The sequence below is a fragment of the Oncorhynchus mykiss genome, chromosome 21, assembly GCF_057628025.1.
Source record: "Oncorhynchus mykiss isolate SJ-2025 chromosome 21, ASM5762802v1, whole genome shotgun sequence".
NCBI lineage: Eukaryota > Metazoa > Chordata > Actinopteri > Salmoniformes > Salmonidae > Oncorhynchus > Oncorhynchus mykiss.
Genome location: NC_143042.1, coordinates 44,050,587 through 44,074,522, shown reverse-complemented (window position 1 = coordinate 44,074,522; position 23,936 = coordinate 44,050,587). Strand labels below are relative to the sequence as shown.

Sequence of the window (23,936 nt, the reverse complement as noted above, 5' to 3'; positions counted from 1 at the left end):
TGCAGAACTGGTCTGGAGTGGCCTAAGAAGAAACTATGTGATCTAAACGGGGGGCTATGAGAATGAGAAATGCACGTGTGAGAGGTGTATTTTTAGGACCGGCGGGTGATATTTCCCCATGACACATTGACTGCTAAGGGCCTGCAGAGTGACAACATGCACAAACCCCAACGCCGCTATGGAAACTAACAACTTGACTGTAGGAGCAACCCTAGTAAAGAAATACCTCCCTTTAAGTAGGCCTCGGGTTATTCCCAGCACACACTGAATGAGGGACCTTCTTTATATTTACAATGTGTGTGAATCATGAATCAACTTTCCTATCAAAACCTCTGCACTGTCGCATATGTTCCCCCCGAAACACCGACCATGTCTAAGTTACAGTATATCTATATATATCTTTCAAGCAGTTCTACCAAGGAGACAACCCTTCTATTTACAATCAAAAGCGCTCGCTCCCTGACAGGTCGTCATTGAAAATAAGAATTTGTTCTTAATTGACTTACCTGTATAAATAAAGGTGAAATAAAACAGGGGAAAAACTGTATTGTCCACCCGGGCACCCCTTTTCTGCTAAAAGCAACCTGTTCTTAACAAGGTTAGCCTACATATACGGACGGGCAACTCCAGTCCTTGGGGGCCTGATTGGTGCTATACTTTTACCCCAGCCCCAGCTAAGACACATGACTCAAATAATCATGATCTTCAGTTTAGAATGCAATTTGTTTAATCAACTGTGTTTGCTAGGGATGGGGGAAAGGTGTGACACCACTCCGGCCTCCGAGGACTGGAGTTGCCCATCCCTAGCACTACAATATCAAACCATGCCAAGCCACCATGCCAAGCCACCATGCCAAGCCACCCCATCCATAAGCCTGTCTATCAAGGTACCAGCCAAACACAAACCACGGGCACTTCAGACATAAAAGGACTGCTGCAACACTTGGTTTATGTTTTATCTGGGGTTTCCACATTGTGGCTGGGGGATAAGCATCAGAAGTGGTTTATCTCCTCTCTCAGTGCTCTATGGAATATGTAAACACATGTCATCAGTGCTTGATGGAGGGAGAGGTTGTGTGGGAAGGAAGGAAAGTGGTGGGGGAAAGACTCTGTCAAAGCCCTGGCTCGTGGGAAAGGACAAGAGTTTTCGGACAGAAATGCAAGACTTTTCTCTCACTAATAAACCATGAATATCAAGAATATGCAGTGAAATATTCTACAGTAGATAGATCCACCAAAGCCAATGGGCAAAAAAAGTACTTCAGAAAGCTTTCCCTTAAACACTATTTAATTTTGAGTGGAGCCCATGAACTCTGTACCAGAAGCCTTTGCAGTTCATCTGTAGTTGTTATCCAAGCCTGCACAAAGCCTGTGGGAGCAGGAGGCACATGTAACCGTTTCCCTCTTGAGTCTACCGTAAGCTGCGTTATACTCCCTCACACCACAACCAAACTACACTCCTTCTGTGTGTGCGTGCATGTGCATTTGCGTGTGTGAGCATGCATACACGCCTTCGGTCTCTAGTCACTAAGTCCTCCCTGCCGGGGCCAGTTTTAATATGGTGTCCAGTCAAAACTGATTAAGCATCATGCTGCCCTTAAACCCCCCCCCCCCCCCCTCCTCTCTCTCTCTCTCTGAGCTCTCTCTCTCTCTCTGAGCACTCAAGGTAGCGAATGAAGAGCACTCAGTCTGTAGACAGGAGCTGGAGAAATAAGTCTTACGGCCGTGCTTTCCCCTCTGACAGAGTTATGTCTGTACAGGATCTCTAGCTGGCTTTGGCGGGTGTGTGATTTACTAAGACATCGACGAGGAAGTTAACCGAATATGTTGTAGGGGACAATGTCCCTTCAAAGTAGAACACCAGGCAGACATAGATGAGGAAGTTAACCGAATATGTTGTAGGGGACAATGTCCCTTCAAAGTAGAACACCAGGCAGACATAGATGAGGAAGCAGCAAGCTACCTGGATGGATTCAATGGAAAAGGAATTAGCAAAGAATACAGAGACAAACACACTCTAAGACAAAGACGCAAGTGCACACACACACACACACACACACACACACACACAGAATGCATCCCCTCCTGCCACGGATAGTATGACATGCAAACAATTTCTAGAACAACTTCTTCAAGAGCAAAATGTCCAGGAGTTTGGAGAGCAACTGAATGGTATATTTTTGGGTGTTATATCAAGTCATCGGAGCGCTTCATGAAAACGGTCAACAATGCGTGAAGTGTGCTGTATGTAGCACAATACCCTGAACTTGTACAATCGATGTAGCAGGGTTCTCCCCTGGTTATAACCTAGGAAGGCTTTGAGGGAAAGTTGAACGAGGGAGTCAAGAAGAGCTAACATGGCTAATGTAAGATAGTGTACAGTGTATACCTTCTGCCTCTCTCTTCAACAAACTCAAAGGACAACAAGAGAACTGCTGCTGTAACCATGCCATCAAAATGATTGACAGAATACGGCCATTTTGTTTTTCCCGTCAGTGTTTACAGGCTACATTGTGTTTTCCACTGAGCGAACTGCACTAAAGATGATCATGGTATTGATCAAATGTGATCTTGCTCTCGAACACACAGAGTTTGAGGACTGGAAGAAAACAGGAAGTAGTGGCAGAGCTTGATACTACACGTATGTACAGTGTACAGTGAGAGAAGAGGGGAAGCTAAACTAACAGAAGGTGACTTTCAGCCTGGTATGCTGGCTCATTTCCTGGTTACGTGTACATGCAAGTCAAATGTTGTCTGGAAAAAGACGAGGCTGAACTGGTAAAATATGACCTATTACAAGGAAGTATTGAAGTATACATTGTTTGGGAGTATAGACAACTATGGCAATTGGCAACTAACCTACAGGATAAAGTCCAAGTCACAGTAACTGCATCCAGAACTCCATCCAATTGAAAGTATTTATTCCCACGATATGTATGTGTTACTTTGTGTGTACCTGAAACAACAACCTCCCTTAACACAAACAAGAGCTGTAAACAAGAACGCAAACAAGAACTGATGCTGTCAGTACCTCGCAGATCTGAAACACACACACACACACACACACACTAAAAACAGAGCAGCAGACAAGAGTCGCATGCACCCTGCTGAGAGAGAGAGAGGTCAAAGGGAGGAGCCGATCAATGACAAGCTGCTGACATCATCCCCTACCATTCTGACTTAACAGTACCATCTGAATGGGTTTCCTCAGTCCACACACACACACACACACACACACACACACACATAAACAAACACACACACAGCCCAAACAGCTACCACCACCACCGCTACTTCTGCTTTCAATTTCACCACCGTGGCCTTGGTTAATGGCTTCAGCGTTTTGCGGTCTGCCAACACATATGGTCTGTGTAGTCATAGTGTCCCCATCCATCCAGTGAGGGGAGCACGGGGGACACAGACAGCCTCCAGCCGGCAGGCCTCCACAATAGTGGCACAGTAACATGGATGGGGGTATGGCTTTCATTATAGACCCCGTGAGAAATGGATCCCCCAGCCAGGACCAGGCCCATTGCCACCGCAGAGTGTGGAACAAGTACACAGTGACCACATTGACTGGGTTTAAAAAGACACAAATGCTTTGTTTTATTTCACTTTTACTACCGTTCCTACTTAAGATCGAACTTCTTAGTGAAACATTCATAAATACAAACACTAATGCTCATTGAATCATTTTGAGTATGCTAATTTAATACTAGCTCCTTGCTGTCCCCAGTCCACCTGGCCGTGCTGCTGCTCCAGTTTCAACTGTTCTGCCTGCGGCTATGGAATCCTGACCTGTTCACGTGATACCTGTCCCAGACCTATTATATGACCATGCTAGTCATTTATGAACATTTGAACATCTTGGCCATGTTCTGTTATAATCTCCACCCAGCACAGCCAGAAGAGGACTGGCCACCCCTCATAGCCTGGTTCCTCTCTAGGTTTCTTCCTAGGTTTTGGCCTTTCTAGGGAGTTTTTCCTAGCCACTGTGCTTCTACACCTGCATGCTTGCTGTTTGGGGTTTTAGGCTGGGTTTCTGTACAGCACTTTGAGATATCAGCTGATGTACGAAGGGCTATATAAATACATTTGATTTGATTTTGATTTGATTCACAGTATTAGTATCCTCTTCAACTGAGTATAAGTATCTTCATTTAATACTAGCTTCTTCAACTGAGTATAAGTACAGTACAGTTCGTGGTTACATAGGAAATCCAACAAGGACGAGCCTATCAGGCTTTGTCTGGACACACATCTCGGGACACAAAGTGGCCATTTTGTGCCTCCTCTCTGGAGATGGTGTTAAAGAGTTCCAGACACGACCCAGGCAACAGTGCCTCTGGGAGAGAGAGTGGAGCTGCGGAGCGCGGCTGCCACAGCGCGACGACTTAGCCGCTTCCTCGACATCCACCATACGAGACGTGCACTCTCCTTACTTCTCTGAGCACGCTTTGTGCCTGGGCCAGGGTAAAACGATTGGCGAGGGCAGATGATGTCATGACAGGAGAATTCAGATATATCAAGGCCGATGGTGTAGAACGCGGTGTGAGGCAGGCCAGTCAGCAGGTTGAACAGTTCCCTACAAACCACGTGTGAACTATACAGCACAAATACTGAGGTATATTCTGTCCTTTTACTAGACAGGTAAATAAATGAAAGAGTGACTTTCTTGTACAGTTAGAGACTTGGATGGTACTGTACTATTTGGTACTTTAAAAGCTGCATTTGATTCGCTGTTGTCCAGCGGCTCCACCTCAAACTCTGAGAGGCCGAGGGGCAGAGGACTTGTTCAATACACCATTGGACCCCATCCGTACCAGAAAAACATTTCACACTCTGACAGTCAAGGAAACCACCCCTCCCAACGTGCACAGTATACACACTACAGTCGTACACTCCAACTACAGAGAAGGTTCAGGCAACTAACTACTGACCTTGGTCTACTACCTCCTATAGGGGGCTATCACTTCATCAAGTGGTCACATTGTTCTACTCTGGAAGGAGAAAAAATGAGGGAGAGAGAAAGAGAGAGAGAGAGAGCCAGAGAGAGAAAGTGAGACATTTACTGATCGCATAATGACAACAGGCCCGGGAAGGGAAGAATCTTTCCCTGGAACTGTTGGTTTCGCAATACCACCCATGTTTACACAGGTGGTTAATGAGCGGAGCGCAGGAGATAGAGTCCACATTAGGCAACACCTCATTATGAATACTAAACCAAAGGGACATACACACAAACACACGCCAACACACGCCTGCCCTAGTTGTTACAGATGCAGACTGTATTTGTCGTGAATGTTTCTGGGAATGTATTCTGAATCCTGGAACCTGTGTGTGTGTGTGTGTGTGTGTGTGTGTGTGTGTGTGTGTGTGTGTGTGTGTGTGTGTGTGTGTGTGTGTGTGTGTGTGTGTGTGTGTGTGTGTGTACGTGTGTGCATGCATAAATATATTTTTGGAGTTCCCTTATACGGTACAAAATAGCATTCAAAAAGTACTCTCCTCCAATGAGTGTTCTCCTCCCGATGCCGAAGTCACTGATTGGTCCCTATGTTTGGCTCCGGGGCCAGTTCCAACAACATCTGCTTGGCGCAGGTTCAAACCCACGGACAGCTCTGCTAGCCCAAAGGTGGCTATGCGCAGACCATTGTTTATGCAATAGCACACCGCTGGCGGTGCATTATACACGGTTAGGCTACAACCAAGCCAGCAACTTTGAAATGTGTGCTAAAGAGAAGATCTCTAGTGGTGAGAAGTGTTTCCATTTCATTTTTATATAGCCTATACTCCTTTGAAAACTGGTTCAAACTGGTTGAAAGGGACATGAGAAATACTATCACTACAAGAGGTCATCCTGACGTGTTATCTAAAGGAAAGTGAACAGTTTTGGGGTTTCCATAAAGCTTTAGTTCATTTTCACTCACCTAGAGAAGCCAACCCTTAAAGGACAAGTGTTCTTTATTTTGGGTACTTGTTAAGAAAACACAGAACAGCTGTTGGTAAACCCACATGAGGTAATTGTTCCAAATGCCTCGTTTTAACACAGATTAAACTCAATTAAAGAACTGTTTATCTAGCCACAACAAGTCGTCCTGCCTAAGGCATAAAAAAAGACCTCTGTCATTGTTTGTGCAACTAGCTCTGTTGGAGGGGGTGGGGGGTTAACATGGTTTCCTTATGTACAGGAAGGAACTTTTACACACAAACAAACCATACATTAGCTCCAAGCCAAACTCACATAGGAAGAGGGGAAAAAAGTGTGGGTGGTTGCTGAGGCAGGGGTCTTCTGAGGTGAATACGAAGGAATTTAGGTCACTTCAGCAGGGAGACGTTTTAACCAGCTCAAGCCATCGCTCAGTGGAAATAGCGAGAGAGGCCCAGAAAAGGGGAGCGGGGAAGCGAGGGGAACGAGTATGTCAAGGGTGGCTAGGCTTGATTCTGCTTCTTGCCCAGACGCAAACAGAGAGACATAACTTCCCATAATGTTACCAGTTAACATACTGTAAGTTCCTATCTGACTTTTGACATTCAAATAGACATGTATGTTTTATAACAAACATTAAATCCCAGTAAGATTATAATTTATTTAATTTATTGACTATTAAAACACAATCTACCTGCATTACATTACAATCAGTCATCTAGCAGACTCCATCCAGAGCGACCAACAGGAGCAACCAGGGTCAAGCTCCCCGCCCAAGGGAACGTTGACAGATCTCCCACCAAGTCAAATCAGGGACCCGAACCAGCGACCTATCGGCCACCGGCCCAAGCTCCTAACCGCCAGGCCACTGACCCTCCAAGACCCCCCCCCCCCCTCCCCTACAGTTCCCCGAAAGCTGCCCCTCAACCATCTGAGACCCCCCACCTCTCCCTCCATTCCCCACCCCCAAACTCCCCCACCAAGCCAAGTCTCCCAGCGCACCAACAACCAACAGAGCAACAGAAAACAACAATGCAAAAACAAAAGACGTCAAGGACTACATCAATCATAACAGCAAGGGCAACTGGGTAAGTTTCAGTGCGTGTGTGGCACTATTTACATGTGTGTATGCGTGTGCACATGTGTGCGTTTGAATGCGAGCGTGTGTGTATGCATGTGTACACGCACCTGCGTGGCATCAGCCTCAGGCAAACAGGCATTAGATGTAACAGCGCTGCCTCTCAGTGTCATTCAAACATACTTAAAAAAAAAAAAAAAAGTTTAAACTTTCACTTTTATCTTTGACGTCATTCTATCCCCCGTCCAGCAACTCCACTCCCACTTGTCTCCAGTTCCACATCCCAACCCTCAGCCCATCCCACCTATCTCTGCTGGCCACCCTCTCCGGATTTCTACACGCCATATATCTTTCAACTATGCTGTGATGTTTAACGTACAATTTTAATCTGTCTAATCAAATAGAATCCACAGATTGCCAGTTGAAAATATATACTTTTACTAAGAGCATTAGTATATGAGTAATTGACTGACCAGAAACTGTTTCTTTACAGAAACATATTCTGACAAAGTTTTCAAAGTGTTGAGTATAAATGATAGATCACCCAAATGACTAATTCACTGTATCTTTCTGGATACCTAGACAGTTGTCTTTGGGCTACCAGGGTCAGCTAATCACAATTGAAATGTATTTTAAGTGCTTAGCATAATTAAGTGGTGTAGGACTTCTTACATGTCCAAGGAATATGACACACCTACATACAAAGTAACCTTTCTCTCTCTCTCTCTCTCTCTCTCTCTCTCTCGTTGTAAACAGTCTTTATTAAGACGTGAGTGGTTGTATAAACACAGACAAGTCTTCTATTGAGGGGTCCCAGCCTTCTATTGAGGGGTCCCAGTCTGGGGTGGGGAACAATAAGAGGGAGAGATCCTGATCGCCTCCTCACAGAAGGTGTGCACTAAATCCCATTACCATTACCAGGGCCCTGGCATTAACATTCCCCTAGTCTGGCAGGTGATGGCTTCCTCTTTTCAGCCCCGCGCAGGCCGCGACGACTGCCTGAGAGCATGGGACAGAGACACCCCCACTGCACACCGACCATACACATACACACCCGGAGACACACACTGTCACACCCCAACAATACACACACCCAGAAACACACACACTGTCACACCCCAACAATAGACACGCCCAGAGACACACACACCGTCGCACCCCTACAATACACACACACCCGCCACACCAATCCACACACACATACACCCCCCCCTCCCCCCCACCCCACCCCCCTCCGGTAGGGGCCACACTAAGTATTTTCTTAAAGGTCAACGCAGCCACAACAAGACTGAGATCTCCCCATATAGACGGTAGGAGGAGCGAGGAGCGAGGAGGAGGAGGAGGAGGAAGAGAGGTGGTGGGGGGGTATCTCAGTCTTTTCTTAAAGGTCAGCGCAGCCAAATGGGGTCTTTCTTCTCTTTCACGTCTCAGGGGTGATCTATATATGACTATCTTTAAATGGGGCCAGCATTGTTTCCCAGGTATTATCCCCTGGTATAAATCCTGGCCGTTCTGACACTGAAAGGAAGATGAGACGAACTGCTTTTTCGATTGAGAATAAATAAATTCACCACAACAAATACGTTTAACGAGTTCCCCACACGACTAGTAAAGCAGATACAACTAGTATGTCAACTTGTTTCACGTTCCATGGACATTTACAACAGCTTTCAAGCCCACATAGCGCAGGATTGTTCAGCGCAGTAGGTCTACATGTCATGTTTCTCTTCAGACCGTTCACCCTATCTCTATAACAAGGTGACATGGGCGTATGTGACAGGCCGCATGTGATATGGAACTGTCCTGCTCTGAACTCTCCCCCCAGCTAACTCGAAGCTCTCTTATGATACTCAATCACATACACATACGGTACATTCTCCTGGAAAACGGTTCCTCTAGCTACCTCTTTCCCTGCCCCCCCCCCCTCATCATTTATTAAATCAAACCGGCAGACAATCTTACATTGCCTGACATATTAGTCTTACTCAGCACACATAATATTTCAACTTCAACATGGTCTTGAGGACACGAATTTGAATGAACGTGCTTACAGTCAAATACTGCTCAGTCCCCCGCCCCGTACATCCTTCATAAAGTAGCGAGCTGAAACTGCCTTGTAACCACCCCTCCCTCTCCTTCTCTGTCTCCACGGGCTAAGTGCCACGGCCAGAAGAGCTGCATGGACGAGGTTGATTATTCTTGGAGTGAAAAAAGTCTAAAACTATAATTTTTTCTCTTTAGTGGTTTCCCCCATTCATAGTAGTTGGCACTGGCCTTTAAGCCCTCTGCCCCTGCCTGTCCTCACACCCCAAACTCCTTTTCATTTCTTCTTTATCCAGCTCTCTCCATTTCGTTCCCCTAACATTCCACTAGTTACTCTGTGTCGTTTGGAAGGGCGGAGAGCGATGTCTGCACTTGCCCAGGCCCTCACACGGTGCCAAGTTGTGAAAGCTTCTGCTTGTTGGCTTTCTCTTCGAATGACTACTAAGAGATCACAAACTTGGACAACGCTGTCGTGCGTAACTGTGTATAATAAAATCTGTTTTTCCGTATTTCTATGGTATGATGACTAAGAAGAAATAAGAAGAGTGAAGTGATGTGTAATCGTAGATGGACGACGAGGTGCAGCTGGAGTTGAGTTGGGAAAGGACCTGTTGCAATGGTATGCCTAGTAACAAGGACTGATCAACACCAATGCAGGGCCAAGGCTTCTCATGTCAGTAGCCATTACTGAAAGTTAACAGTAGATCCAACGGTTCCCATTCAAACGAGATATTTCCCCATAACAGTGCCCCCAGTAGCCTGGAGCAAACATAACGTTTGTAAACATTCAGTGGTGTCGAGGGACATTCTGCCGGGGTAATAGTTTCAGAAGTAGGGGATGGAGGTTGGATATTTTACACAAAAAGTATTCAACTGTCTGAAGCCTGGAGAAAGCTGCAGTTTATCATTGTAGAACTACTGGAAATGTAGCCCTGACAGGAAACTTGTATCACCCCGCCCCCTAACTGCCCTCCCACTCTGCCGCCAAAGATCAGTTTGTCACATCTATCAACTGCAGCTGTGTGTGTGATTTCATGCTTTCACATGTACCTACACTTCCATGTGTCTGTGTAGAGCACGACTGAGAGCAAAGCTTAGAACACCTAAAAACGTTTTTTTTTTTTTTTAAGTCACAAGAACAAAAAAAAAACACTTAAAGAACATAGAGTACACATTAACATTCCCATCCACAAGAAACACAACACAGTCAACTTGTGTTAGCTTCCTGTGTTAATGACTAGGATTAAACTCAGCGGGCTAAAGTCCCCCAACTCTGCAGCCAGAGGTGGCGTCTACATCATCCAGTCCATGGTACTCAGCAGGCTGAGCATGGAGGCTCCCGGGCCAGGGGGTGGCTGCAGACTGCATTGTGGATTGGCTGCAGCGCAGAGTGGCTGCAGCGTGGATTAGGGCCCGACTGTGGACCATTGTTAATTGGGCGCCATATGTGAACGCTACAGAGAGATTAGTTCGTACAGCTGCTGCCATTTGTCATAACTGCCCTTAACAAGATACACATGGCAGGCCTAAGGTTTGAACCAGGGACAGAGCTATGAGAAAAAAAGACTGGAGGACTACTAGTTTAAGAAATAGACTTCGGGAATAAGCAGATAAAGATCTGGTTAAAAAATGTAGGGCTGGTTCGACGGGAATGGTGATTTTGCTTCCTTCCTTGTTCGTGGTTTATCAACGTTGTTCTATCATAACATCGAGGTGGATGAGTAACTGAATACCTGTGTTAGCTCCCTCAGTTGATGCTTAGGCTTTAGCTCAGAGGGCTATATCACATGTATAGTCTCTGGGAGAAATGGCGGGGAATTGCCACGACTAACTCTCCTCTCCTGTGATTCTGAGGCGCACCGTGGTCATCAACACAAACCATGCAAAACCATTTCATTTCATGCCGTCGTAAAATGAATTCTCTCTACTCTGACCGGTTGAGATATTGATAGATCAACTTGGACATCAGACTGGGCAAAATCCACTTGAATGGAGCTCAATGTTTCTTCTCCATCCTGGTTAGCTCAGGCTGTTACTGTAGCATTTGCCAGCCATTGAAGGGTTAATGAATGCCATTGGACTAGCCAAGTGGGCACCTTGAGTTAGCCTGCTGTTAAGAACCAGTTTGACCTCCATCAGTGTTTCCAACCAGCATCTCCTTCAACTGAAGCTGAGTGTATTAACGTGCACCAGCACTTAAAGCGCACATTAAAGCTATTCTTGGGGACATTCATGTCTGATTCAACCTAGAGGAATGGCTTCTCCTACTGGACAGGACGACGCAAAAAAAAAAAAAAAGATGGCAGACTTTGACAAAAACACTCGATTGGTTAAATAGACTCCTTCAAACACACACAAGTGCGTGCATGCATGATGCATACACGTGGATGTCCATGTGTGTGGTTAAAGGTATTCTCGAGATCAGCACAGTCTTCATCCAAAAAAACAGCTGGAGTTCCATGCCAGGGGAAAAGACAAGGCAGGGAAGAGGGAAGCCAATTTGAGAAGAATTCCAGTTATCCAGTGCCAGGGCGTATAGCCTTTCAGACAGAATCTGAGCAGCCTATCGTAACGAGGCCTCATTCCTCCTCATAAAATCACAGCTTTCATAAGAGAACTCTGTTAGCACAGCGACGGCTGCTTTATTCACCTCGCTCTGACGCCATTCCACTTGGCTTGTCAAAACACAGAGAGCGGTGGAACCGCGTTTCATCACCTCTCAGTGACCTATCAGGACCTATCAGTGCTGATAATGGGGCTTTGTTAGGGTCTATTAAATATTTATCATATATATATATATACACAATCACTCATGTTGTGGAGGAGGCAAAAGTGGATGTTTGGACTGAACTTAGATCTGATGATGATTTTTCTTGTGTTTATTTGACTAATCATGTATAGCATGCCTGACCTCAGGTATCTATTCTTGGTTTGGTATTCTTCTTTGCACTTGAAAGAGTCGTTTTCATCAAATAAACCATTGGAACACTTGGTCAAATGTTATCTTTCTGACTTTCTGAATTTCCCCCTCCTCTGCTCCGATCTCTCTCTTCCTGTAGGCTTAACTACCAACTGGAAAATCCCTCTCTCTGTGTGTGTGTGTGTGTCTCGCTGTGTGAAAACAGGATATGATTATCACAGGGGGAAAGTAGCTGTCCAGACATACTCTGACACCTGTCGTTAGACTGATTGATTCTCTCCTTGTTCCACCACACAGGATGTCCCCATGCCGCTAGAACACGACAACTTTCATGGAAATCTGCAGCCCAATCATAAATTATCTGATATCTTCCCAATATATTAATCGTTTCAATCGTGTAGAACAGATTTGTTGAATATCATGAAAATTTGAGTCTTTTTGATGAATTTACATTGTTATGAAAAATCTTGTCTCAGAAAATAACAAGTGGATATATACGTTATGGTTGCGTTTTACACATGACAAGATTTGTTACAGTTTATATCTCTTCCTACTGCTTTGGATTAGGCTTCTAATGGCATCAATGTCGATGGGATGTTGGATAATCACACACCGGTCAAAATACACAGCTACACCTGTCTGCTGAGTTTGTTCTTAAATCTTAATGTCAGGAAAGTGGTTTTAGTTCAATCTGAATGTCAGGAAGGTGGTTTTAGTTCAATCTTAATGTCAGGAAGGTTGTTTTAGTTCAATCTTAATGTCAAGAGAGTGGTTTTAGTTCAATCATAATGTCAGGATAGTGGTTTTAGTTCAATCTTAATGTCAGGAGAGTGGTTTTAGTTCAATCATAATGTCAGGAAGGTTGTTTTAGTTCAATCCTAATGTCAGGAAGGTTGTTTTAGTTCAATCTTAATGTCAGGAGAGTGGTTTTAGTTCAATCTTAATGTCAGGAGAGTGGTTTTAGTTCAATCTTAATGTCAGGAAGGTAGTTTTAGTTCAATCTTAATTTCAGGAGAGTGGTTTTAGTTCAATCTTAATGTCAGGAGAGTGGTTTTAGTTCAATCTTAATGTCAGGAGAATGGTTTTAGTTCAATCTTAATGTCAGGAAGGTTGTTTTAGTTCAATCATAATGTCAGGATAGTGGTTTTAGTTCAATCATAATGTCAGGATAGTGGTTTTAGTTCAATCATAATGTCAGGATAGTGGTTTTAGTTCAATCTTAATGTCAGGAGAATGGTTTTAGTTCAATCTTAATGTCAGGAAGGTTGTTTTAGTTCAATCTTAATTTCAGGAGAGTGGTTTTAGTTCAATCATAATGTCAGGAAGGTAGTTTTAGTTCAATCTTAATTTCAGGAGAGTGGTTTTAGTTCAATCTTAATGTCAGGAGAATGGTTTTAGTTCAATCTTAATGTCAGGAAAGTGGTTTTAGTTCAATCTTAATGTCAGGAGAGTGGTTTTAGTTCAATCTTAATGTCAAAAGAGGGGTTTTAGTTCAATCTTAATTTCAGGAGAGTGGTTTTAGTTCAATCCTAATGTCAGGAGAGTGGTTTTAGTTCAAACTTAATTTCAGGAGAGTGGTTTTAGTTCAATCTTAATTTCAGGAGAGTGGTTTTAGTTCAATCCTAATGTCAGGAGAGTGGTTTTAGTTCAATCCTAATGTCAGGAGAGTGGTTTTAGTTCAATCTTAATTTCAGGAGAGTGGTTTTAGTTCAATCCTAATGTCAGGAGAGTGGTTTTAGTTCAATCCTAATGTCAGGAGAGTGGTTTTAGTTCAAACTTAATTTCAGGAGAGTGGTTTTAGTTCAATCTTAATTTCAGGAGAGTGGTTTTAGTTCAATCCTAATGTCAGGAGAGTGGTTTTAGTTCAATCTTAATTTCAGGAGAGTGGTTTTAGTTCAATCCTAATGTCAGGAGAGTGGTTTTAGTTCAATCCTAATGTCAGGAGAGTGGTTTTAGTTCAATCTTAATGTCAGGAGAGTGGTTTTAGTTCAATCTTAATGTCAAGAGAGTGGTTTTAGTTTCATCTTAATTTCAGGAGAGTGGTTTTAGTTCAATCTTAATTTCAGGAGAGTGGTTTTAGTTCAATCTTAATTTCAGGAGAGTGGTTTTAGTTCAATCTTAATGTCAGGAGAGTGGTTTAGTTCAATCTTAATGTCAAGAGAGTGGTTTTAGTTTCATCTTAATTTCAGGAGAGTGGTTTTAGTTTAATCTTAATTTCAGGAGAGTGGTTTTAGTTCAATCTTAATTTCAGGAGAGTGGTTTTAGTTCAATCTTAATGTCAGGAGAGTGGTTTAGTTCAATCTTAATGTCAAGAGAGTGGTTTTAGTTTCATCTTAATTTCAGGAGAGTGGTTTTAGTTTCATCTTAATTTCAGGAGAGTGGTTTTAGTTTAATCTTAATTTCAGGAGAGTGGTTTTAGTTTAATCTTAATTTCAGGAGAGTGGTTTTAGTTCAATCTTAATTTCAGGAGAGTGGTTTTAGTTCAATCTTAATTTCAGGAGAGTGGTTTTAGTTCAATCTTAATGTCAGGAGAGTGGTTTAGTTCAATCTTAATGTCAAGAGAGTGGTTTTAGTTTCATCTTAATTTCAGGAGAGTGGTTTTAGTTTAATCTTAATTTCAGGAGAGTGGTTTTAGTTCAATCTTAATTTCAGGAGAGTGGTTTTAGTTTAATCTTAATTTCAGGAGAGTGGTTTTAGTTTCATCTTAATTTCAGGAGAGTGGTTTTAGTTCAATCTTAATTTCAGGAGAGTGGTTTTAGTTCAATCCTAATGTCAGGAGAGTGGTTTTAGTTTCATCTTAATGTCAGGAGAGTGGTTTTAGTTTAATCTTAATTTCAGGAGAGTGGTTTTAGTTTCATCTTAATTTCAGGAGAGTGGTTTTAGTTTCATCTTAATTTCAGGAGAGTGGTTTTAGTTTCATCTTAATTTCAGGAGAGTGGTTTTAGTTCAATCCTAATGTCAGGAGAGTGGTTTTAGTTTCATCTTAATTTCAGGAGAGTGGTTTTAGTTCAATCCTAATGTCAGGAGAGTGGTTTTAGTTTCATCTTAATTTCAGGAGAGTGGTTTTAGTTCAATCCTAATGTCAGGAGAGTGGTTTTAGTTTCATCTTAATGTCAGGAGAGTGGTTTTAGTTCAATCCTAATGTCAGGAGAGTGGTTTTAGTTTCATCTTAATGTCAGGAGAGTGGTTTTAGTTCAATCTTAATTTCAGGAGAGTGGTTTTAGTTCAATCTTAATTTCAGGAGAGTGGTTTTAGTTCCATCCTAATGTCAGGAGAGTGGTTTTAGTTTCATCTTAATGTCAGGAGAGTGGTTTTAGTTCAATCTTAATTTCAGGAGAGTGGTTTTAGTTCAATCTTAATTTCAGGAGAGTGGTTTTAGTTTCATCTTAATTTCAGGAGAGTGGTTTTAGTTTCATCTTAATTTCAGGAGAGTGGTTTTAGTTCAATCCTAATGTCAGGAGAGTGGTTTTAGTTTCATCTTAATGTCAGGAGAGTGGTTTTAGTTCAATCTTAATTTCAGGAGAGTGGTTTTAGTTCAATCCTAATGTCAGGAGAGTGGTTTTAGTGCCACAGACATATGTGAGGAATGAAAAGTGGGCCTCTACAGGCTTTGACAACTCAATGGGGCACTAACTCATACCAAACACCCATTCCCAAGCCCCAGCCGCCTCTTTAACCCACAGGATGACATTATCCAGTGTTCCACCGGGGATTCATCCTGCAAACAACATGCAGTAAACACGCCTACTCCAACACACACACATGTGCAAACACGCGTGTAGGCGCACACAGGCATGCACAAGCACGCACGCACAATCATGCACAAACGCATACACACGCCCACACACACACGCGCGCACTCACACAAACATTGTAATGGGTTGCCTTTTCTTTATCTGTCTCAAACCTGGCAACTCATTATAGAATGACAGGGAGTACTGTACTTGCAGACAAAAGAAGAGACTACCATCACTCTAGACCTCTGATCGGGCTTGTCCCAAATGAAAAGAGTCTAATGGTGAGCGCAGGAGGGGGTACAGAGAAGTTACCATCTCCCTGGCAACCTCCCCCGATTGTCTGGCCCTCACTCCCTGCCCCCCTCCCCCACCTCCACCCCTTTCTTATTTTTCCTTGGCGGTCATTCATGTGCTTTAGCTTGATGAAGGATGCACATTGGTTTTGCACTCTCTGGATCTGAAAGACACAGATGACATTAAAGGAATGCTTCTTCCATGCTTCTATTGTCCTCTGTATGTGAATCAATGTCTTATCTGGCCAGTATTCAATGATGTACAGTTCTTCATCTTGCCGCTTCTCAATGTTCGTCTACATATCTCCTTCTCTCTTTCCATCTTCCTCTGTCTTTCCCTCCTGATCTTTTGCAATCCCTGCTGTCAGATAGGGCCTGGCAGGCAGACTGGCTGGTTGAAGAGAGGAGGAAAGAGGAGAGCACAGAAGAGATGAGAGGAGCAGAGTAGAGTAGAACAGAGTAGAGTAGAACAGAAGTAGAGTAGAGTAGAATAGAGTAGAACAGAGGCGAGTAGATCAGAGTAGTACAAAGTAGAACAGAGTAGAGTATCACAGAGTAAATTAGAGTAGAGCAGAGCAGAGTATAGCAGAACCGAGTGGAGCAGAGTAGAGTCTATCAGAACAGAGTGGAGCAGAGAAGAGCAGAACAGAGTAGAATATAACAGAGCAGAGCAGAGTAGCACTGAGGAGATCAGAGCAGAACTGAGTAGATCAGAGCAGAATAGAGTAGAATAGAACAGAGTAGAGCAGAGCAGAGCAGAAGTGAGTAGATCAGAGCAGAGCAGTGTAGAGTAGAGCTGAGTAGAGCGGAGCAGATTAAAGAAGAGTAGAGCAGATTAGAACAGAGTAGAGTAGAATAAAACAGAGTAGAGTAGAGCAGAGCAGTGTAGAGCAGAGTAGAACAGAGCAGAGTAGAACAGAGTAGAGTAGAGCAGTGTAGAGCAGAGTAGAACAGAGTAGAGTAGAGCAGAGCAGTGTAGAGCAGAGTAGAACAGAGCAGAGTAGAACAGAGTAAAGTAGAGTAGAGCAGAGTAGAACAGAGCAGAGTAGAACAGAGCAGAGTAGAACAGAGTAAAGTAGAGTAGAGTAGAGCAGAGTAGAGTAGACAGCAGTTTGTTGGATGGTAGTAGTGGAGGCTGCAGCAGGGTCTTTGTAAGCCAGGACAGTAAGGTAGTGTACAGTGTGTGGTTTGGGACAGGGGGTGAATGTACCCATTTGTCTACATTTAGAAGGGCTGGCGGACAGGACGGGACTAGCTGGGAGGAGGGGGCGACACCAGCACTCCTGTCAAGTGGTCTCAGGGGGGTTGAAATGTATTAGGCTATTCTCACAAAGCCTGGGAAAGTCTGATGGCGCTGAAACATAAGGATACTGTAAAATAAATATATATATATATATATATATATATATAAATATATAGATATAAATATATAATCATGTTCTAATTCTATTTCTATGAGCTGAACCCACGGAAAAATGGATCTGTAGCCTACAAAACTGTGGAAACTTCTATAAAAATATCTGAACTCCTTTCTCAAAAAGACAAAAGGCCTAAAGAGGCACTAAAGGAGTTACAGACCAAATGTGTTTTTAAAATGAAAAGAAGTGATAACGTTGGCTGAGAAGCAGGCATCCACATAGGGCTGTGACCTCTACACAGAGTAGTCTAGTCTAGTTTCCATGGAGATGTATGTACACAGTGCACACAAAAGAGGGCTAAGGAGGTAACATGGGCTGTTTAAGCCTTGAGGAGGGCTAAGGAGGTAACATGGGCTGTTTAAGCCTGGAGGTATTTGCCGGAGCAAAACCCTTCTACTAATGACATGCGGCTCATACTGAGTTGTAGAAGCCTTGTTTCAGAGCACCGGGGTTAGCATCGGAGAGAGAGCTGGAGGGAAGAAATGATTGTAGGAGAAAGCAAAGGAAGAGCAGGAAAAGATCCTAAACATGGGAGAAAGGAATGAGGGTCGGCAGGTAGCCTAGCAGTTAATTAATAAATAAAATAATGAAATAAATAATGAAATCAATCAAGAAAGAAAGAAATCAAAGAGAGAGCTTTACCCGAATAGCCTAGAGTAACACCACATCATTTACACAGCAACAGGGTAGAAGAGAAGATTAGCAGAGGGAAGAGATATGGGGGAGGGACATTTAGCAGGAAGAGCAAATCAATAAAGTGGGCAGCAGAGCTGGGAGGGACTTGTTCTAAGTGGATTAGATGTAATGTGATCGATAGGTTATGGCTCCGAGTGAGGTATTCACTGCAGGCCCAACAACATGCTACTGAGCAGCACAGGGTTGTGGTTCACAATGAACAAAGCCTTCGCAGAATTCCTTGGCTAAATTCAGAACGAAGTTCCCTCTGTTACATTGGAACTACGAATAATTGTATTGTTGTTTATTAAAAAATAAATGTGAACCAACCATCTCTCTTTTGCGTTGAACATCGTGATACTGCACATAAAAACACGCTTCATCCAAAGGACAACCATTCTTATATTGACTCCACCGACGGAGACTACTGGAATAAGCAGACTACTGGACTGCACTAACAAAATAGCTCTTTGTCATCCTAACCACAACAAAAGACATGGAAAGGTGGTGTCCTTAACACTGTGGGTCTGCAACGATTTAGTTTCCCGCTACTGGCATCCTCCCAGCCATCCTTTTCTGGCTATGAGCCCTGGGCCTGAAGCAGCTGTCACAGGAGTCTGGGGGTGACTTGACGGAGAGTCAGAGAGGGGTGGGCAGTGTGCCAACCCACAGGGGCAACTCCTGGCAGAGGAGAAGAAAGAATGGAGGGAGGAGGAGTAGAAGAGGGAGGAGAGGAAGGAGGGAGAAAAAGAGGAAAAGGGAGAAGGTGGAAGGAAAATAGGGAGGGAGGGAGGTCCTGAGGTCAAACTGTGACACAGAGGTCCTGAGGTCAAACTGTGACATGGAGGTCCTGAGGTCAAACTGTGACACGGAGGTCCTGAGGTCAAACTGTGACCCGGAGGTCCTGAGATCAAACTCACTGCCCTTGACCATGCCTCAAATGCAGCCAGCTGGAAACCCAGAGGCACACAGCTCCAACCGCTACCCCACACAGTGCAGCGTGACCAGCCGGCCAATGACCAGAGAAGACAACCGACCAACATTGACACCACGCCAACCTGGGAGAGAACACCTGTCTTTTGTTGACTCTCCCACTAACTGAGTCAAAATCTGACAGACGGACGGGAGGACGAGCGCAGACTGAGAAATGGTGGTCAGGGGACCACTGGTGGTCTGCGAAGCACGACAGCTGACCCCAATTATCGGGGTCAAAGAGCAGAGGGCCTTACAGGTAGTCCCCCGCCACCCCCTTAGGCCAAAAGCCCCCCCAGTCCACCCACACGCTTTGGGGCCAAACGTGTATTTTCACAGATCTTTTTTGCTCAATTAAACTTCAGAGGACAGCCCGCCACATCTCTTAGCCGAGGTCAAGACACCAGGTCTATAAGCGATGTCTGGCTCTCGTAAAACAGAGCCGTCGTTTTAACATGGCAGACTGTATTAGATTCAGCACCTATCAAGATTGTAAAAAAAATTTGAAGGAATAAATGGGGGAAGATTTAGAGAAAGAAAACATAATGTTTTTACGGCCGCGTTAACTTTCAGCACCAGGATAACAGGGAAGGGAATTGAACCTTGGATCAACCAAGCCTGTTATTTTACTGGCTATGAGTTAAACTGTTTTTATCTTCAACATGGACTCGCAAATCATGGATTTTCTTTAAAGTTAAAAAAAAAAGTATATTGTGGGAAGATTTTGAACAAGAAAAATAATTACTGTTGAAAGGATCTACATCCAAAGCTAAAAGAGACAAGTTTGGGACACCAGTTCCACAGACGTCAGTACTCATTAGTAGGTAAAAACGTTGGAAGGACCTCAGCCAGTTATCTAAAAGAGAAGCACTCAGACAGCCCCTTCAATCATATTAAATAACTGGTCTTTTGAGACTCTGAGTATATTTCATCAATAATGTTCCTCCGAGTCTAGAGCAGAACTAAACACAGAGTAGAAAAGGGTATTCCAGGCCGGATAAGAGATAAATACTACATAAATCATGCAGAATCTACTGAATCCTCTTACAAATCTGGCATTTTTTAGAAACGTTCCATTAGTCATCCCAATCACTGTTTAGCTGCTAAAGGGACCCAGAGATTTATAAGAAATCTCTTGGAAATCACGAGCTTTGGGTTGAATAAATGAAATGCTCTCTTATTCTGAATATTTGAAGAAGTAAGTCTACAGTTTATCTGCGACAGTTCATATATGGTAAGCAAAATGTTTGCGTGTGAAACAGTGATGACAAGTGAAATGAAACTGAGTGAACAGAGGCCCTATCTCCAAACATGTCCTGACAAATCAGACTGGTTATTATCCAAAATATTCTCTCTAGCCATGGAACTTGATATGCAGAATATGATACCAAAAATCTTTGAAATTACAATACGAAACAGAAATGTCTGATGAACACAAGGTGGTTACCAGCAGCAGCGCATGGCGAAGGGTATTATGCCCATGCCAGTGAGTTTCCATTGAGAAAGACTGGCAGGTTGGCACAATGGCTTGCCCACTCCCTGCCCCCAACCCCCTCCCGCTGGCATTCATCTGGGCATGCACACGGGTGCTGCTAGGGCAGATTTTGCCCAGCTAAGCGCGTCTATGCACGACAACAACGGGTTGAGAAGCCTCTCTAGATTCACCCAACTCACTGAGCCAGCGACCTTTCTTTGGGCACTAGCCCGCAATGTTCATTATAGCACCAACTCATGTTTTTATACACAAAGTAGCATTTCATTTACATTATATAAGAAGCCATTAAGAAGCAGCTGGCACCACAACATTTCAGAGGGTTGCTGTTTAAACCGATTTGAATGCAGATACATATTCAAGAATATGGAATTGTATAATTCACCTAGGAGAACACTAAAGTCTGAATGGCATACAATCTAAATCAAATAAACCATGGAGCATATGACATCATTTTTTCCTAACGACTAACGGAAACGGCATATTCTGTTGAAGTGGGGCAGCAGTTTGTTACTTTTTTTCTTTGTGTTTTGTTTGTTTGTTTGTTGCAGAAGAACAAAAGCATGGCGGTCCACATTCTGCCACTGTCAGAAACTTTCCAGCGTGCCCACTGCATTGCGGAGGCCAACCAACGAATCAAAGGCACGCTGGAGCAGACAAAGAGGGTTTGATGCCAACCTCGGAAACTCTAACAACCCTTACTGGCGTTTTCCCTGCCTGCCTGGCAGAGCGCAAACAAAATGGCACCCGCCTTGCACGCTACCACAATGTGGCGAGATTGTCTAGAAAGCTGGGCACTGGTATGCCAAAGACCGCCCTTACGCTGTACTCGAAAATGTGTCCTACTTTTCTGGGCTATTAAAAAAACTGTTGGAAAATCTTTGAAAGTCTTGTTCAAATGAAACGGCTAACAAAATGTCCGTCCTTTTGCAAATGAATATTCGATATGTGGTATCTAAGCTACTCAGAAAATGAATATGGTAAGCTGCCGATACAGGAAAAGCTATTAATAACGGAAAAACATATTTTCAAATATTAGGATTCCCCAACTTGGCAACCATATGTATACACATCGCAAGTGGCAAATGCAACATTCAGACTTTAAGAAAATATATATAAACCATTCAATTAAATGACCACAACCTGTGGTGTGCAGTATGCTTTGTAAATTATTATTCTTTGCATATCAGCGGACCACATTTGAGACATTTTGAGGTGTGCTCTCTGATACTATTCAACTGTGGCAGATGCAAACTAGACATGAGAATCAGCAGCGCCCCACAAAAGACACAAAAGAGGGTCTGATGCCAACCATGGTGCCAGTGGCAACCATTATTGTCTCTCTGCTGAGCCTTCTGCTTCCCCTGGTACTTATCAAACACAAAATGGAGGCTCTGCCTTTCATGACAATGAGCTAGCTAAACTGTCTGCGTTTCTTCTCCAACAGTATTATGGTGGGTATCTTTCTGTATGTGTTGGCGTAATCGTTAGAGGATTTATTGTGGCCCAAGGTTGGACAGGGAGTTTTAAATAACTTTAAATGCACACTTGTAATAAAAAAATCTAACAAAAGGTTAAGGAAATAGTTGTTAATGTAGCACAGAAAAGTTACAAGTGGCAAATACCTAAGAAAATGAATGACAAAACAACCAGAATTTGCCAGAATATATATATAGCAACGTCTTGTAAAATTATATATATTTGGTCTGAGAAAATGACTGTTCTTGCTAGTTTCACCTTCTTAGAACTATATAAAGATCACTCTCTAGCATAACATCAAGAAATACTATGACAACGTTTGAGTTTATAGGCATTAAGTTAATTTCTGGAATAGTTTTCATTCTATTTTAAAAATCCAATACATTTACATTTTCTTATCCAACAAATCATGTAATGTATATTTTGCCAATGTATATACTGTATTTATGCACTATTTGTGAAATTATGTCAATTTGATTAATTGACTATATGCCGAGATTGAAGTAACACATTTGTTAATTTTACATTTGTCTCCAAACCACATTTTTCAGTAAAAATCTAATGTAGGAACTCCTTGTTACAAAAACTAGATTAAATATCCAATCAAAAAATCAAAACTGATATCAACATTTGTCAGGAAAAAATAAATACTGTACATCCATTAAAAAAAAAACGTACATTTCTCTCTTTCCCTAAATCCCCTTTTTAAAACCATAAAGTCTCATCCGTCACATCAAATGATGTTCTAATTTCTATTATGTTCAATCATCCAAAAGTGTACAATACATTTTGTGAACACATAAGTTGTTGGCACTTTAATGTAGTAAGTCTTTGTAAAGAGATCTTGTGTGTGCCTAAAAAACACAGCATTCACAACTGCACTGGTATCAAACCAATCAGAAGAGAAAAGCAACGCAACACACACTATCTTGTCTTCTATCGTCTGTGTGCGCAAATTATGTGTGAATGTTATATTATGGTTTTTATACTGGTTATATTGTTTTGTATAAAAAAATGAAAAGCCTGATTGCACATTTGGCCTTTTTTTTCTTTCACGAAAGGCCAGCCACCTTCTGAAGCCACCATAGCTGAAAGACTCCAACCACCCTCCAATGAGGCGGCCAAGATGGCAGCAGATATGACCCATGACCTTGGCCAACCCCTAACTCCACCCACCCAACCAGTGATTCACACAGTAATTCAACCTACCTTGGTCCTGGACATAGTATGCTAGAAACAAGTCGAGCTCCTTGACCGACACTGTAATGTGATGCGGCTGGACGCAAAGTGCTGGGTTGGTGCAATGCGGCGACTTGACGAGGCGTTCTCCGTCCGTACTTTCCAACGGGATGCCTTTGAACAGGATGACCATGACCAGGTCTAGGCGCCACACCTTGTCGGCCTGCCGCAAACAGTCGATCCGGCGGATCTTGCCCTTCTGGTCGGGGTTGGAGAGGACGCAGCACGGGTGCTTCTTGCCCGTCACGCTGAGCACAAAGTCCTCACGGTACTCCTGGCGGATGTCCTTGCGGAGCTTGGCGAGGAGCCTGGAGGCCCACTTCTGCTTGATCTCGGGCTTCTCGCTGAGCAGTTCGTCCTTGACCGCACGCTCCTCGTCCTTGGACATCCGCTTCTCATGCTTCTTGAAATACTTGCGTTTCCTCGCCTGGAGGTTGAACCACGTGTAGGCGATGGCACGGACATGAGGGAGAAGTGCCTCGATGAAGGGATGAAATTCATCCTGAAAGGCAGGGGGGAAGGGAAGACAGAGGAAAAGAAACAGAGAAGTCATGTCAAGTGGCTTTTTCCCCAAAACGTTCCCATTCGATAAGCCAGAAGTCACCCTGAACAAAAAATAAATAGACAATACACACATCCACCTTGTTACAGAATACCTTATATA

The 23,936-nt window shown here is 43.3% G+C and overlaps 1 protein-coding gene across 24 annotated transcripts in view; it reads right to left on the bottom strand.

Annotated features, from left to right (window-relative positions):
- LOC110500628 (nuclear factor 1 B-type) overlaps window positions 1–23,936 on the bottom strand; it is a 101,685-nt gene that overhangs the window by 65,343 nt on the left and 12,406 nt on the right. For all 24 annotated transcript variants that reach the window (XM_090214720.1, XM_090214721.1, XM_090214729.1 and 21 more), the window contains exon 2: window positions 23,243–23,774. In XM_090214720.1, coding sequence (XP_090070846.1) covers window positions 23,243–23,774 — 532 coding nt within the window. The remainder of the gene's footprint in view (window positions 1–23,242; window positions 23,775–23,936) is intronic.